The 17,507-nt window shown below is 33.9% G+C and overlaps 2 protein-coding genes across 2 annotated transcripts; one reads left to right on the forward strand and one right to left on the reverse strand.

Annotated features, from left to right (window-relative positions):
• Window positions 1-263: 263 nt before the first annotated feature.
• Window positions 264-4,574, forward strand: LOC8258558 (PHD finger protein ALFIN-LIKE 4). The gene is made up of 5 exons (XM_002516065.4): window positions 264-605; window positions 727-759; window positions 2,920-3,148; window positions 3,611-3,743; window positions 4,039-4,574. Exons 1-5 carry the CDS (start codon window positions 509-511, stop codon window positions 4,300-4,302), a joined length of 756 nt encoding a protein of 251 aa, XP_002516111.1. The 5' UTR covers window positions 264-508; the 3' UTR covers window positions 4,303-4,574.
• A 1,854-nt stretch (window positions 4,575-6,428) lies between these two features.
• Window positions 6,429-8,350, reverse strand: LOC8258557 (solute carrier family 25 member 44). The gene has a single exon (XM_002516064.4). The coding sequence runs from the start codon at window positions 7,725-7,727 to the stop codon at window positions 6,666-6,668; it is 1,062 nt and encodes a 353-aa protein (XP_002516110.1). The 5' UTR covers window positions 7,728-8,350; the 3' UTR covers window positions 6,429-6,665.
• Between the last annotated feature and the right edge of the window lie 9,157 nt (window positions 8,351-17,507).

Below are 17,507 nucleotides of genomic sequence, written 5' to 3' on the forward strand. Positions count from 1 at the left end.
AAGCTTGGTCCACATCAGCTAGGTTTTAACCAACCTTCAGTCGACCCCACATCCACGTGGCATTAGCCTTTATTTGAAGTGACGTGGCATTAGCTTGACAGGATCTGATCGGGTCACGCATTTGTAGTTGTTGGGTGCTTGGAGTGAAACAAAGAGTAACAGACCAGATGGGCCGAAATGAGAAACAAAAATCGGGTTTGTTTTTCACGGACGTCCCATATTTATAAAATCCAATTAAATGATCCATTTCATTCCCGATTCAAATCCGCACCATCCTTTCCCTTTCCCTTTCCCTTGCTTTCCTTTCTGTAAAACAGGGAAAACAAAAAAAAAAGAGGTCAAATATTTTTTTCTCTATCTTTCCCTCCTTTTATACTACTCTGTGTCTTTCGATCTCCGCTTTCTCTCTCTACATCTCCAAGCTCTCTCTCTCTAGAAAATAAATACACGAAACAACTTGTCGTTTTGCCTTTCATTGCTTTAGTTAGAAGTATTAGTAGTTAGCAGAATGGATGGTGGTGCCTCGTATAATCCACGTACTGTCGAGGAAGTGTTTAGGGATTTTAAAGGCCGTAGAGCTGGCATGATTAGAGCTCTCACTACTGGTTAAAATGCTTAAATCTGCTCTTCTTTCTTTTCTTTTCCTTGCTTTTTTTTTTTTAAAGTTCGGTGTCTTTGTAATTTTAATGTGACTTTCTAATTTGTTTTATTTTGGTTTTTCTGCAGACGTTGAAGAGTTTTACCAGCAGTGCGATCCTGGTTAGGATATTATTATTTCTATTATTATTATTGTTATTTTCTTTTAATTTTTTGTGAATTATATCTTTTATCTTTTTTAAGTTGCTCTGTAATGAAAATTAAGTTTTTTTTTTGGAAATTCTAATTTAGAAAGTTTACTAATTTTAAATTATTTTCTTATTAAACAAACGTACTGATAGTCTCTCATTGTCTAGGATTTAATGCCTTTTTTTAAAAAAAAAAAAAAAAAAACTTCAGGCATAACTATCAAGTCTATATGCATGCAAAATTCAGCTTTATAATTCACTTGTTGCTTTTAGACTTTCCTTTGAAGTTTGGAAATATAGTAATTGGTTCTTGAGATTGCTGGGTTGCTTCTTTGTAGGTACAACAAATTTAGGTTTCATAAGTGCTTTGTGCATGTAGAATGTTCGCTGTCCTTTGTTTGTTTGTTTTGAAAAGCTATGACAAAAAAGACATACAATCTTGTTTATTTGTCAGGAGAATAAATTATTTGGTTTACTGGATATTGGTTTCCTGGGAACACGTAAAAGTGTACATGTGGTTAAATATGTTTTTACTAAATGTTAAGCAAGTTGAACTGTGGTAACAGGTATTGGGTACTTGTCATTTTACTTCTGACTGGAATCCAGAATTTGATTTTTGTGAGAGTGAGTTTGAGGAGTTGGTGCTGGCAATATAAATAATTTAAGAACTTGATCAAGTTTCAGTTATCTGCTTTGATTTCTCGTAAAAGAATTGCCAATCATTATAAGTTTTATATATTGTATTGATTTAGTTATATGACTAGCGCTTCTGCTTCCACAGGATATCTTGTTCATTGAACTTCATTTTTTTTTAAATAAATCAATCACTAGAATCAGATTCTCCTTGCATTAACCTCCTAAGATCTGAAGTGTATCACCTAGCTTGAAAGACTTTCTAAAAAAATAAATTATTGAGCTGTGACCAACACATCAAATCAACCCCGGACAGTGGATTTGCGGAAATCAAATAAAATTTGCATAATGGTTTGTGCAATTCAATGAATGTTAATCCAGGCTAGTGGATATTGCAATTTTTCTTTTTTCTATTTCCCTCGTGTCCACAGGGGCTTGAGGTTCTATCCTTCTTCTACTTTCTGATGTGAGAATAGTAGCATAAATTGCAAATTAGAATAAAGAATTATCTGATAATGAAATGATTACTGGTGGTTCCTGTACTCAGAATAGGCTGTATATCAGTTCTTGCTTCTTTCTCATAAATGGTGCAGAATCTGAGTGCAATAAATAAATGCATGTAGAGATCATAGAGGATTTGATTATTGGAAATAGCTATCATCTTATTATGGTTACTCATGTATAATAGTTACGTATATTGAATAGAAAACACCTACTGTATTAGATGTATTCTTGTTTGGTCTTCCTTACTGCACCTAAAATATTTGTCTAGACATATTTTGTGATTTATAGATGTACTGTGGATTGATTCTGTTCTTGGTGCTAAAACATGTATCAAAGTTGTACTCATATATAGGAAATTTGGCAAAAAGTTGTCATTTCTGGCTCAAAAGTTTTCATTTCAGCTAAATTATAATCATTTTGATGGTTAGCTTACATTAATTTTGGTTAGAATGAAAAAACGGATTCTGACTTTATCTGCTAATAGTGTCACTAAAAACAACAGTAATGTGAAGCGTACCTCTGTCAACTTGCCACAAAGGTATATTGCCAGTTAGTCCATATGTCGACAGTAACTATGGATAAGCAAGTTTGCTGACATCATTTGTTCCATGTTCCTACTCTAACATAATTGGGTTAACATGGACTTAAAATTATCTCAACTGCAAAAGTAAGCATAATAATGCGACAGATACAGAAATGAGAAGCTGTATGGGGATTTTGGATGTAATGTTTGGATCTCATGTAGATTACTGCTAAGTCGGAGTATTCAGTTTTAGAGACCAATTCATAGCTTCCTTCATTATTAGGCTCTTTTTGCTTCTCTCTTTAACTACATTTAATAGTTGGTGCCTCCTTTGCATTTGTCCACTGCTTTTTGTACGTGTTAAATGTTGACATATAAATGTAGGTTTTCAATCCTGTTTGTTATTCTGCTGAACGTCAATGAAATGCTAAATTAATGGTGATTCTTATATGTTTATCTGAACTTTTATTGCAGAGAAGGAAAATCTTTGCTTATATGGGTTTCCCAGTGAGCAGTGGGAGGTCAATTTGCCTGCTGAAGAGGTGCCTCCAGAACTTCCTGAGCCTGCTTTGGGTATTAACTTTGCCAGAGATGGAATGCAAGAAAAGGACTGGTTGTCGCTGGTTGCGGTTCATAGTGATGCATGGTTACTTGCCGTCGCCTTTTATTTTGGGGCTAGGTTTGGATTTGACAAAGCTGACAGGTGCTTTCTTCTCCCCTTGCACCACTTATGGTTGTGCACTATTGCCCTGTGGGAATCCTTAGTGGGTTCGGATATTTGGATCAGTTGTGTGAAGTTCAATGTTGGTATTGTCCTAGGCATGGCTACCTCTTCAACGTTACAAAATTGAAATATCATGTTTTGCTGGAAAAATTCAACTTATTTTGCTGGTAAAACAAATATCAATTTTATCTAATTCCTTTCCATAACTTTCAGCACTTATTTTGTGGGCATTGAAGAACAATGAAATGGGAACTGGTTTGCCATTACTCTAGTCTCCAGGAAGAGATTGATTTTTGGTTCTGTTAGTATGCTTTGCTTGCTAATTATTGGCTCTTACTGTGGTTGTTTATATTTTATAATGATTTTGTCTTCTCTTTTCCTCTGATTTATGTTTTTTGTTCTTTTCTTTTAAATAACAAAATGCCGATACTGGCAATGCAGGAAACGCCTTTTCAACATGATAAATGACCTTCCAACAATATTTGAGGTTGTGACAGGAACAGCCAAGAAACAAGTAAAGGAGAAGTCCTCGGTGTCGAATCATAGTAGCAACAAAGCTAAATCGAACTCTAAGGTATTTGGGAGCTGCAAACTTTAAATTTTTCAGTGAAATGACATACAAAGTGTTAGGTTATGTGTTGATTTGGCTTTTATCAAGCTAGCTGGTTGAGTTCCATGGTTTTTTTCTAAAAGAAAATTCTGAATGAGGAACGCTTCGGCCCACTATCTGTACAAATGATAAATCATGTTTTTGCATGCCATCAAGATTTAAGGTCTAGTGTTAGCTTTAGATCTTTAAATGAAGTGTAAAATTGAAATTGTCAGATTGGCATTTTTTACATTAAGATTCCTTTGATTGGTGTGTGCAGCGGGGTTCCGAATCTCAAGGCAAGTTTTCAAAGGTAATGCAATCAAAGGATGAGGATGATGAGGAAGAAGAGGAAGATGAGGAGCATGGGGAGACATTATGTGGTGCTTGTGGAGAAAATTATGCATCTGATGAGTTCTGGATTTGCTGCGATATATGTGAAAAGTGGTTCCATGGGAAGTGTGTTAAGATCACCCCGGCTAGAGCTGAGCACATTAAGCAATACAAGTGTCCATCTTGCAGCAACAAGAGAGCACGGCCCTGATGGTAGCTGGGAGTTAGATCTGTGTACTATTGCAAAAGGGGAACTGCTAACTGTGTAGTAAGGTCAGGTTCGTTCTTAGTCATGGTTCCTTGATGTAGGAAAATGTATTTGAATGCTATATGTAGGTGGCAAGTGGGACGTTTATTTGATTATAAAAATTAGGATAATTATAAATTCATGTTAGGAACCAACTCCCCCCCCTTATTGGGAGAAAGGCGTGTTTTATGTTTGGTGACTGTTTATATGCAATTGAGAAAGGCGTGTTTTATGTTTGGCGACTCTGTTTAATGCAATCTGATTTTGAATTTGTCCATCCTCCAGTGAAGATGACTAGCTGGAAAATGTTAATTTGCTTGAGTTCAAGTTTATATTGAAAGACATTTTTCATACAGTTATCGGTTCTAGCTGGATTCTTGGGGCAAATTGATATTCGCCATTCTCCACGTACCAAGAGGTTTAAGAAGAGACTGCGACAAGGCAGTCGATTATGCTCTTTGTGCAAAAGGAAAAGAAACTAAATTAAATGAAAAAGAAAGAAAATGAAATGTTTGTATTGTTTGAATGTGATAAAAAGAAGAGGGAATTCTGACTTTTATCTGGACAATTATATCCTCCTTAAATGAGCTTTAATTTTGTCATAAGGTGGATGATATAGTAAGTGTATAATTTACTTGCGCTTTTTCTACCGATTTCTCTTGATTTCCTCCCAAAATTTAGAGGAATTAAAAATTACTAGTTTAAAGAATTGTTAGGAAATGCTAATTCCCGTTATTTGTTTTTCTTTTTTCTGTTTTGTGTCTAAATAAAGGAAACAATTTTTATTTCTTTGCTTTTCCCCTTACTTCCATCCACAGCCAAACAAGGTTCAGTTTATCCATAGTGAAGTCTGATGCAAGATATTCTAGGGCCAAACCGTATGGTCGCAGAATCTTATGGGAGATTATGATTATAGATTTGTGCGTCCGAACTCCGATAAAGGAAGCTTCCCTGATCAAGCTCAGTCAGTGCTCGCTCCATGATATGGTTTCTTCAACAAAATAAATAAATCTCTGGATAACTTGGGGCTAGCGAGTAGCTGGAAAGGAAATTGTTGAGGCTTGAGAGACATTTGGGGAAATGCTGAATGTGCTTACAGCATGATTGCAGAAGTTTGGGGCATGATGGAATTAGAAAATTGTGATTGGTTTGGGATTCAGGGAATTACTATTATCATTATCTGTAGTTATAGCCTATAGGTAAACCTTATAGATGAATACCATTTGCTCTCAGAAAATGAAATGAATTAGCAATGACAAGGGAAGGAGCTTCCCACATTTCAGAAGCAGTTGGAATAGCAGCCCTAGAAAGTGGTCCTCAAACTGGCATTGATGTCTTGATAAAGTGCTTGCCACGTTCGTCCTGATGACTGTAAGATGAGGATAAATAACATATACACAGAAAGGCAGGCTAGGGTTGCCCACTGTTTCAAGAGGGATGGTCCCATTCCCATAGGAACTCATAATAATGCCAAAAACAGGATGGATCAATGGATGGATGGTCCATTAAAACATCGGTTGGCAAATGGGTTTCTCTCGTATTAGCCCACAGTTTCCTCTTCTCTGCGCTGCACTGACAGAAGAAATTAAATAAAACAAAAATTCAACCACAATGAAAAGAAAGAAACGGATGCTAAGTAATCAGCATCTACCGCCACCAGTATTGTGTTGCCCCTTGGGGCTCTTCAAGGTCATCAACACAGGCTATCCAACAATAATAATAATAATAACAATACAAATCAAACGTTTTTGCCCATTCTTAAATTGCAAAAAGTGAATAATAATATGCTTTAAGCCAGAGAAAGTAGAGGTCAAGGGTCAAGGATCATGGGTCATTTGCCTCTGTATGCATGCAAGATTAAATTACTAGGTAGTTAAGACATTCAATTTTATTTATCAGTACTACTCTTCACACAGCTATACATCATATGGAAAAGAACACTATCCCAGGTGGGAGGCACTGTCACCTACCAAAACAATAGAATAATTTCTACTTAACTTGTCAAATCTAGAGAAATAACATAATAATTAAGTGTAACTTCTCATTTCATTTATCACCCAACATAATGAAGTATTAACTTTCAAAGGATATTTGTAAAAGAAAGGTCTTTGTTATTAATATACAAGTGTACATTGATTTTCAATGATCTCCCCACAATTGACAAGCAAAAGGATTCATATATATAAGAAAGAAAAGAAATATACATTGATAAAGCCCCCTTGGCAGGCAAGTCATCTGAAACAATCGAGTAAAAGGAGCAACAAAAAATTCGAGAGGATTAGAAGTGGGAAAAGGTTTCTCTGTGCCATTTTGCTGCTGTCGTAGAGTCATTGGGTGGAGCTCTCACTGCTCTTTGTAGATAACCGTTTCAAGAATTCATATGTAGTGATCATTGTTGTTGCAGACATAGACATTGAAACCCATCTTGGCCCCAATCCTCTATAACAAGCTGCAAATCCACCTTCCTTCACTAGATTCTTAACTGTCTGCATTACTGTTAATGGCTGTCTTCTTCCATTTTGTTCTCCATCCAAAACCTGCATGCGTGTCTTAACTGTGTCAAGTGGCATGGTGATCATAGCCGAAACACCGCTAGCCATGGCTGCACATAACCCCTGAACAGCCACCATTGCCTTTGAATCAGGCCTATAACCACACCCATTGACACAACTCTCATCTTTTTTATTTGTGTAACAAGCAATACCACCCCAAACAAGCCTGTGCGCAACAGAGTAAGACGCCCACCAAACTGCATTAGATGGTGCATAAGTCAATATTGAAATCCCAAATCCTCTGTATAATCCCCTCGGACCATCTGCATACAAAATCTTTCGAAATGCATCGATGCCGTTCCTATACCTACTCGAATCCAAATTGGGGATTACATTGCTGCTACTCTTACTGTTGCTATAGCTGCAGCCCTGAACCATAAGTCTTTGACTCACAACGTCAATTGGGGTCCAAACTAGCTGCGCAGCCATAGCAGAACTCAACCCAGCAGCAGCATTGGCAATAGCTGTTGCTGTAGTATCTGAAAATCCTAGTCTAACAGTTGCAGTCCCAACACTACTCTTAGTCACCTCAAGTGCTGTCATGTAAAGAGCTCTTGCCGGGATAGTTCCCATCAAAGAAGTACCAAAACCCCTATAAAAACCTCTAATACCTTCATGACGCATAATAGAATATGACAATTTCAGTGTCGGAATTTGAGTTGGAGAAACCTGTTGCCTAGTCTTTAAAACAACAACAGGGTAGAGGGCAGCTGAAACACCAGAAAACAAAGCAGCTCCAAGAAAGAAAAACTTGGATTTATCAAGCATATGCCAGTCTATTTCTGCTGGTATATGAATCTCTGATGCCGAATCATCCTCGGCCGCACCTAAACTCATTTTAGCCACCTTTTTTTTTTGTCAACTACCCGGTAATCAAATGTAAACAAAACTCTTTTATAATCAATAATCACAAAAATAGAAGACCTATACTCTTTTTAACTTCAACAGTAATCAACACTGTAAATCTCGATTCTTGACTCGACAAGATCTCTTAATTTCAAGAAATATTACTAATTCAGCTAAATATCAAACAAAAACTGAATTTTGAGGAGAGAAAAAGAAAGATTGATAAAGAACGGAGCAGAAAGAGATAGAGAGAGATGGGTTTGGTGAGTGGTTTAGATGGGTACAGTGTTTTTCTTTCTTTTTCTTTTGCTTAACCAGATTAAAGAACGAGCATGTATGAGCATAAAAGGCTCAAACATTTAACTTATGAAATGAAAAGAACCCAATTGATCAAATAGTGATACTGAATCCTTACCAGATAGACTCAATCCAATTCAAGAACATATATCACTATGCTCATCACCGCCTCCATCTCACCCAAAAACAAAGAGAGAAAGAAAGAAATGAACTCGGATACAGTGAAACCAGCAAACGAAGCAGATCACAGAGAAAGGTAAAGATCAAGTGGAAGCAAAATGGGGTGTTGGTTTAATAGGAACGAGAGAGGGAGAGAGAGAGAAAACAAGGGCATGGATTTTAGCAAGACTTTGGCGGATCGAGGAAAGAGGACACGTGTCGGTAATTATATCGATAAGCTTTTTAAGATATTAATAATTAATTTAGCAAGTTAAATAATAATGAGTTAAGCAGGTGATAGAGCGTAGGGCAGGCCGTTTGTTTGATGCAAATTCTGTGGGTATCAGTCGGTGACCGGTAAATCAAGAAAACTGGAGCAGCAGTAGATGCGGGTTGGGTCTTGACGATCCACTTTTTAACCTCTTTCATTTCTTTATTCTCCAGTCTTGACTTTGTTTTGTTTGTTTACTTGTTTCATTGCTCTTTTCTATTATCTCTTTCCATTTAATAACCCTTTTCTTCTTCTTCTTCTTTCTTTCTTTTTCTGCATATGTTTGATTTTAATACTTTTATTCAATAATCTAAGTATTTTGTGTATTAATTTGTTTTAATTTATTGGAATTCACAGCAAATTCTACAATCAAATTGTACTATGCAAAACAGATTATTTAATTTACCCAAATAAGATAATTTAATTTAATCATTTTATACCAATGTTATAGTAAGTCAATCTGTTTAAGTTTTAGAAAACAATGAACCCCAAATTGATCCATTGGTAGATGCTGATTTAGCTTAGGCAACTTTTGGTAATAGGAGTGAGGATATTGTGGACTGGTGTGTGGTGGTCCCTTTACAGAATAAAGATAAAGCAATCAAACCGAGGGACTTTAGATAAAATTTATATAATTTTAGAAAATGCCATCTCCAACTGTTTTTGGAGGTTGTGAGACCATCACATAATCAACAACTTGCTAATAAGTTTAACTTATTTATACTTTTAATAAACAATTAATACTAATAGTTCCTAACATTATAAACACATCACTGTTACTAATTTATAATCTAAACGGTTCAACTAAATTAAGGTAACATAGCTTATATCAATTTTAGTATAAATAATTTGGACAGTCTTAATCGAATCCTATCTTCACAAACATTTTATAAACAGAAAAGTACATCAAGAAATTCTTTAATATTTAAAGATATAATGAACGAACGGCTAAAATATTTTTATTCACGAATGACTAAAATAAAAATTAATTAAGAGATGTTTTAAGTGGCAATACAATTATAAAAAATCAAGTGAATGATTAGAATCGAAAACGGATGGCTAGAATAAAAATCAAGTATTAATAAGGATTTTTCGATGTTCGGATGTGTTATGTATTGACACAATAAGCCCATTAAAATTTTATCCAAATATATATAGGGCCATCCTCATCCTATGCAACTATTGTTCAATGTTCTAACATTTATGCCAGATTTTCAATAGAAAATGAATTGAATCTCCCACATTATTTATTTTATTTACAAGATGTTTTTGCAAATGTATGGAATATATCTTTATTATTATAATTTTGTTTGTTAAATTATAAGACACAGATGCTTTGTTACCTCAGCTAATATATAGCTTCAAGGATTGAAAATCAGTTGTGATTCAATTATGCCACCCAAATTACATTCCACTGCTAAGGAACTTCAATAGCTATTTTCTGGGCTTTGCGCATAATTGCCTATGATTAATTGGTTAACTTTTTTACCTGATTTTATTGCTCATTTAAACACTCGTAAGGCTCAAATATATATATTATTTATATTTGGATTCATACAAATTTTGTTTTTCTTTTCTGCTTAATTTGACAAGTTAGATAAATCTTGTTTTATATAAGATAAATAAAGAACTAAATAAGAAGTTTTTTCGACTTTTTCAGGAGCCTATCAAACAAGGAGAAAATAAAGTGTTTCGAGTATTTTCCGGCACATGCACTAAGATTTTTTTTATTTAATTTAAAATATTTAGATTTATTTTTATTATTTTGTGTTGATAATTAATCTTTATAATAAGTGACCTCGTAATTTCTTAAGAAATCGATCTTGTGGTAAACTTATCATTTTGATAATAACTATTCGTGCACTCGTGAATACTAAATTGGACACATTAAAAATACATTTTTATAGAAATTAATATTTCTTTATTTTTAAACTGAAAGTTGACACACAGTTAAAAAAATTATTTGTGTTTGAAACTAGGCATACAATGTTTTGATTGATTTAGCTTTAGTGCCTTTTTCCACCAATATTTGTTTTGTATTGTCCTGGAGATAATCAATTGTTTCCACAACAGCAAATTTCTCTTTCTATATCTTATCAAATTGGACTGCATTTAAGTGGCGAAAAAAGGGCTCAAAAGATTTGTTTTTTTTTAACAAGTTCTGCCTCTGCCTGGGCTTACAAAATATATATATTAGGGACGTATATTTTTAAGACTGGCGCGATTTTAGTGATGATTCTTAAAAAGATGAATTGAATATTATATAATTTTCCGTTTACATGCTATAAAAAAGAAAAGAAAAAAACAAATGCAACTAAACTTAATCTCATAAAATATTTATGAGAGTAAAATTGTGAATATAAAAAATATTATGCATTATATATCTTGGATTGATTAATTAATTAATTCGATAGGGCGGTTGCTGTTAGCAAATGAGCATTGGAAATATAATTTATTATTAAATATATTTATTTTATTATATTATATTTAAATAATTTATAATAATTAAAAATATATTTTAATTATAGTTAATTTATTTAGTTCAATTATATTTATCACTAAAAATATTTATAAAAATTATTTTAAAAATTTAAATTTAAATTTAAATCTTAATAATAAAAAATTTTAATTTTAAATGCTATAATTTAGAAATTATAATTATTTAATTATTGAAAATAATTTTAAAATAATATTTATTTATTATAAAATATAAAATTTAATTATATAAAATTAATTTAAAATAAAATATTATTAATAAATTTTAATAAAAATAATAGTGTCTAAATAAATAAAAAATTAAATTAATTTTTAATTGATAAAATAATTATAAAATAGAGTTGATATAATCAGTAATTAATTAAAATTAAATTAATTATCACAATTAAAAATAAAAATAAATAGAAATATAGTTCCAATAAAGGGGAATCATGGACCATATTGCTGTCCAATCTGAGTTTTGCTCACATCTCGAATGAATTCGAGAATATATTCGAAGAAATTCTGACCGTCAGTCGGAATGGTTAATGGGTTCCGAACAACTACAACTATTTTTTCTTTTTTTTAAATCTTTACCGATAAATTTTGTAAATCAAAGGCCCTCTGTATGACATATACAGTGCTGATAATTTATTAAGAGGTGGCCCGGCCCGTAACATGTGCAGACAATAATAATGTCACTTTCTCCCTGTCCCAACATTATTTCTACTGCTGAAAGGGATATCATCCTTCCACATGCAACCCAAATTAATTAAATTGCTAAAAATAATACGTATTGATATAAAAGACACAATTACAAAGAATTTAATTTAATTTTTTCAAATTTCCTTCTTGTAATTTGGAACTCATAATTTATAAATAATCAATGGTTATTCTAAACTATAAATCAACTTTCATAAATTGGAATCAAACCAAACTGTTCATCATACATATCCACACTATACCATCATGAAATATCCAATAATATCATTCAAGGAAATCCAAAATTTAAAAGGGATTTGGTGTCCTGGAAAATAAATGCATGTATAGGCAAATGGATAATAACTAATTTTACATTTAATTTTATTTTAGCCATAAAATTTATTTTATTTTATTTCAATTATTTAATTTTAATATTATTTTAATTTAATTATTTTGTAAATAAAAATCGACATGAGACAAAAACAATTAATAAAAATAATAATTAAAAAAACGACATATCAATTTTTATTGATAAAGTAATTAAATTGTAATCAGAATTAATATTAAATGATTGAAATTAAATAAATTAAAATTTTGTCAATAAAATAAAACTAAATACAAATTTAGTAACTATTTATATTATATATTGGCAATGGAGGGCAGTTAGCTATAAATGGAAAAAGAGAGAGATTTAAATTTAAAATTTTATTTAAATTGAAAAATATATTTATTATTGAACTAAGATATTATTTGAGATTAATTTTATAATAACCTAAATTAATTTATTTCATCAGAGTGAATATAAGAGCATTTATTTCACTTTTATTTAAGAATTATTATTTTGCATTTTCAGCTATAATAAGAATTGAATCCGAGCGATAGATTTGGAACAAAATTCAATAGTTATTTAGACAATGACACTTTAGCTGCCGGTGAGCTGCGTGGCCTCAATGCACTTCTATCTCTCATTTACGGCATATTATGTCCTATTTTTAATTTAATCTTAATATGAATGATTATCCTCCACTAAACTACAAAGCACAGCATTTTCTTTGATGGCTAACTATTTAAAAACGAGAGAGGTCATGATCATAACATAATTAATTAACATATTGGTGATTGGGTATGGATTCTTATATGCTATGTACAATAAGAATTAGGGTTGAAAGATTATCAACATATCACTTTCATGACTTGTTCCCAATTTAATAAGGAAATATGATTTATATTGTTTCTAGCTACCATCTCTACAAACACATCAACTTCTTTAAAAACCCTTCTCAAACGCATCACCGAACAGTATCCTCAGCTTGAAGCGAAGAAACCGAGGTCTAGAAAGCTTGAAATTATGGGGAAGAAACTAGGTCAATTAGCATCTTCGGAAGTATCTAACAACAATGATAAGAAACAGTTCAACAACTGGATAAAGGTTTTGAGGCCTAAAGTCTATATCACTGACACCTCAAGCTTCAAGAAGCTTGTTCAAGAGCTAACTGGCAATGGAACAGCAGTCTCCAAACTACAAACGGTTGAGAAATCTACAGTTCCTTCAAGTATTAGTGAAGATCATAAGGATCAACCTGAGAGTAGCTTGGAAACATCCTTAGATTCATCATCTGAATCTAATCAAAACCAAGTTTCTTTTCCTGAAGAAGAGCTGAATGATCTGTCATACAATCGGCTTATATACTTGGATGATACGACTTCACCAGATGATTTATTATGGAATATGAATCAAGAAAGAGATTACAAGTTAGCATGGGAAGATCTTGAGTCGTCCTTGCTACCGGATATTGATCGATATCCTTTCTGTAGAAGTAATTATTCTCAAATTTTGCAGGAGGTCAGCATATATGACTATGAGATATCTGGGCTATTGTAGATTCCTTTTCTCTATCACTAGGCCAACAGAAGGCAAAACCATGCATGGGTTTTGCCCTAGGGTGTGCGTGTGTACTGTATTATATATATAGTTTTAGTTCTTTTTCCTCTTGTATGTACATACGAATACATACATATATAGCAGTAATCCTACCGATTCTGTATTCTTCGTATATATATGGTGCCATATATTATATACTTTTAGTTATAAAGTTTTGCATGTCTGTTTTTCCTTGATCTTTTACCTCATAACTATCAGCCTTCATACTAAATATGAAGTGACATTGATTAATTGGTTTTGAAGAATTGCAAAACACGAAGTAAAGTCCTTAAATCTATTAGTTGATGTTTAGGGGGAAGGATACTTGTTTTGTCGTAGTATAATTAAACGAGGTCTTGCAACAATGGATTTTCAAGCTGGAACTTAACCTCCTGGAGGAGTTTGGCAGGATGATCGTGCTTGCACTAAAATCCACGCAACAGAATCATCGATCCATAATGGCCTACAAGCACAACTCTGAGTATTCCTTATAACTATGTTAGACTATATTATAGGTCTCGTAGCTTCACGATTGATTAACTATGGGCTTACATTTTACAGGAGCTTTTCATGTGGATTGTGACATAACGTGGGCAGCAATTGCTTATATATATATATATATATATATAAGATTTCGTTATATGTTAATTGTTTTCTCCCCTAAACGGAGGGGAAAACTTTTACTGAGATCCTTCAAATTGCAGCACCAAGTGTTGTAAGTGGTTTGATGGCGCTTCTTTTGGCGATATATACATGTACTTGTATGATATGATGATGCTACTATCATAAAACATATAATAGTATGCATATTTAGACTGCAATATAGAGATGAGTTTTGTATGACCGGTTTATAAGATTCGGTATTTGCTGCTGCAATATTTTTTCTCTATCTAGCCTTTTGTGGATTTATTTTGTTTTTCAAACCCTCTTAGGGCAATGTTTGAGATTGCCATTAGATGATAAGAGAGTATGTTTAAAACCTTCTTAATCATGTTTTACAGGAACATTAATAGGATTTCATTCATGAATATTAATTACTTAATTCTAGAGAATAAATTTATTAATTAGGAAGCAAAAATCTAGGTGTACGGATTGGAAGAAATCTGCTGCGCAACACTTGACACTTGGAAGAAATCTGCTGCACAACACTTGACCCACTGTATCACCTTATCAAAAGATAATGAATATCGGATTCCCCTTAACCTAGTGCAAGAAAAGAAAATGTCCAAAACCAACAAGCAGAGAAACTGGTTGGAGCATAAGTGGAGTCCAGTAGTGGTGGCGGCATCACTAATTGCAACCATGGCATCCCAAGCCGGAATTAGCCTGCCAGGAGGAGTTTTGCAAGATGATTTACAAGAAACAACAATGTCAGAGTCGTCAAATTGGGCTGGTCGCTCTATAATGGCTGATACTTATCCAAGAAGATATACTGCCTATGTAATCTACAACACTACAGGTTTTCCAGCATCCATCAGCGTAATCCTGTTACTGATAAGCGGCTTACTTTTTAGGCGTAGGTAATGCATGGGGATTCTGATGGGAATTATGTGGATTGCCATTACATGAATGTTGGGCAACTTGTTAGTTTTCTAGAGAATGCTGGAAAAACTTAACTTCATTATCAGAATTAGTATTAATACAACCTAAGCTATTAATGACAAACTTGGCAACAAGCACAAGTAAACTGAAAAAGCAGAAACATGCATTGGCTGAGCTACCTTAATCCTACATATCAAGGTTAAACAAAATGCTCAAGGAAACTACACTTGTTTCTAGAAAGCTAGATACATGCAGCAATCAAGACAAAATAAATAAGACATAAATTCTAGCTAAAGTAATCATGTCTTAACAAAAACTCCTCCTTTGGCTTCAACTTGCTGCAAATATTCAGCTTAGTTCTTAATTCTTCAAACCTTCCTTTAGCTAAAGGTTTTAGTCAGGATATCTGCTAGTTGTTCTACTGACTTGCAATGCGTCAAAGAAATCTCCATATCTTTCTGTGCTTCTCTGATAAAGTGAAATTTGATCTTGAAGTGCTTGGTTCTGCCATGGAAGACAGGATTCTTTGCTATAAGAACAGGAGATTGATTGTCACAATGGATCTTGGTGGGGACTTTCTGCATTGAACCAAGATCATTAAGAAGCTTTCTCAACCATATGGCCTGATTGACAGCAGAAGTGGCAGCAATATACTCTGCCTCAGCTGTTGATTTTGCCGCTAATTCTTGCTTCTTAGAACTCCAATAGAAAACATTAGAATTCAAGCAAAATAAATAGCCTGATGTACTCCTCATATCCTCACTTGATCCAGCCCAGTCACTATCACAATAACCTTCTAATTCACAATCAATATCGCTCTCAAAGTTTAAACTCTATCAACAGAGAACATAACTCCATAATCAGCAGTACCCTTAACATATCTTAAGACCCTTTTTGCTGTTGAAAAATGCAAATCACTGGGACAATGCATAAATCTTGAGAGCATACTCACAGTGAACATAATTTCAGGTCCAGTTGATGCCAAATAGAGCAGGCGTCCAGTATTTGCCCTCATCAGCTGCATCATGACCATCATTCTTACTTAACCTAGCATTCCTCATTAATGGAGTACTTACTGCCTTACAACTCTCCATTTGAAATCTCTTCAGAATCTCCTTTGCAAATTTCTGTTGACACACAAAGATTCCTTTGCTCAGACTGTTTGATCTCCATTCCCAGAAAATAGGCCATCATTCCAAGATCAGACATTTGAAACTCTGCTTCCATTTGAGTCTTAAAATCTTCAATAAATATATGACTGCTACGTGTGACTAAAAGATCATCAACATACAATGAAATGATTAAAATGTCACTTGGAGTAGCTTTCACATATAGCGTTGGTTTACTCAAACTTCTGTGAAATCCAAGATTAACGAAATGATCGTCAATTCTGCTGTACCAGGCTCTAGGAGCCTGCTTTAATCCTATAGAGCTTTCTTCAGCAAACAAACTTTGTTTTCATTTCCTGGACTCACAATTCCTTCTGGTTGATCAGAATATCTGTCTCATCAAGCAATCAATTAAGGAAGGCTGATCTAACATCCATTTGGTGAACTTTCCACTGTTTTTGAGCAGCAATTGCAAGAATCAACTTGATTGTATTAATTCTTGCCACCGGAGCAAATGTCTCTGAAAAATCCACACCAAATTGTTGTGCATAGCCCTTCACAACCAATCTGGCCTTTAATTTATTCACAGAACCATCACTATTCATCTTGGTTTTGTAGACCCATCTCACTCCAGTGATCTTCTTGTTTGCTGGTCTATCAACCGAAATCCATGTTTGATTCTTTTGAATCATATCCAGCTCCTCCTGCATTGCTTCCCTCCAGCCAAGAATCTTGATTGCTTCCTCATAACTCCCTGGCTCAATCACAGCAACATTACACCTTCCATAGATTTCATCCAAAGATCTTGTGCCTCTCACACCTTCAACTTCTAGTTCCTCATTGTCAGAGGTAGTTGCATCTTGTTCTCGGTGCTCTTTCACCTTATCAATTGGTTTCACATGATCAATCACTCCTCCATTCTTCTAATTCCAGCTAGCATCCTCGCTGAAGTTTACATCTATACTTATGACAACTTTCTCAGTCACAGGATTGTATATCCTGTACCCTTTTACATTGCTGCTATAGCCAGTTAGGACTCCGACCTCAGACTTTCCATCAAGCTTTCTTCTTTTCTATTCTGGAACACGAACATAGCATATGCTGCCACAGACTTTAAGATGTCACACGGTTGGTTTGAGTCCATGCCAAGTTTCAAAAGAAGTCTTGCCCTTCAATGCTGTAGTTGGCAGCCTATTCAAGAGATGGACAGAAGTATTAACACTTTCTACCCAGAACTTCTTTGGTATGCCTTTCTCAAACATGAGGCATCTAGATATCTCCATAATGGTTCTGTT

This window comes from Ricinus communis, chromosome 3, assembly GCF_019578655.1.
Source record: "Ricinus communis isolate WT05 ecotype wild-type chromosome 3, ASM1957865v1, whole genome shotgun sequence".
NCBI classification, from domain to species: Eukaryota; Viridiplantae; Streptophyta; class Magnoliopsida; order Malpighiales; family Euphorbiaceae; genus Ricinus; species Ricinus communis.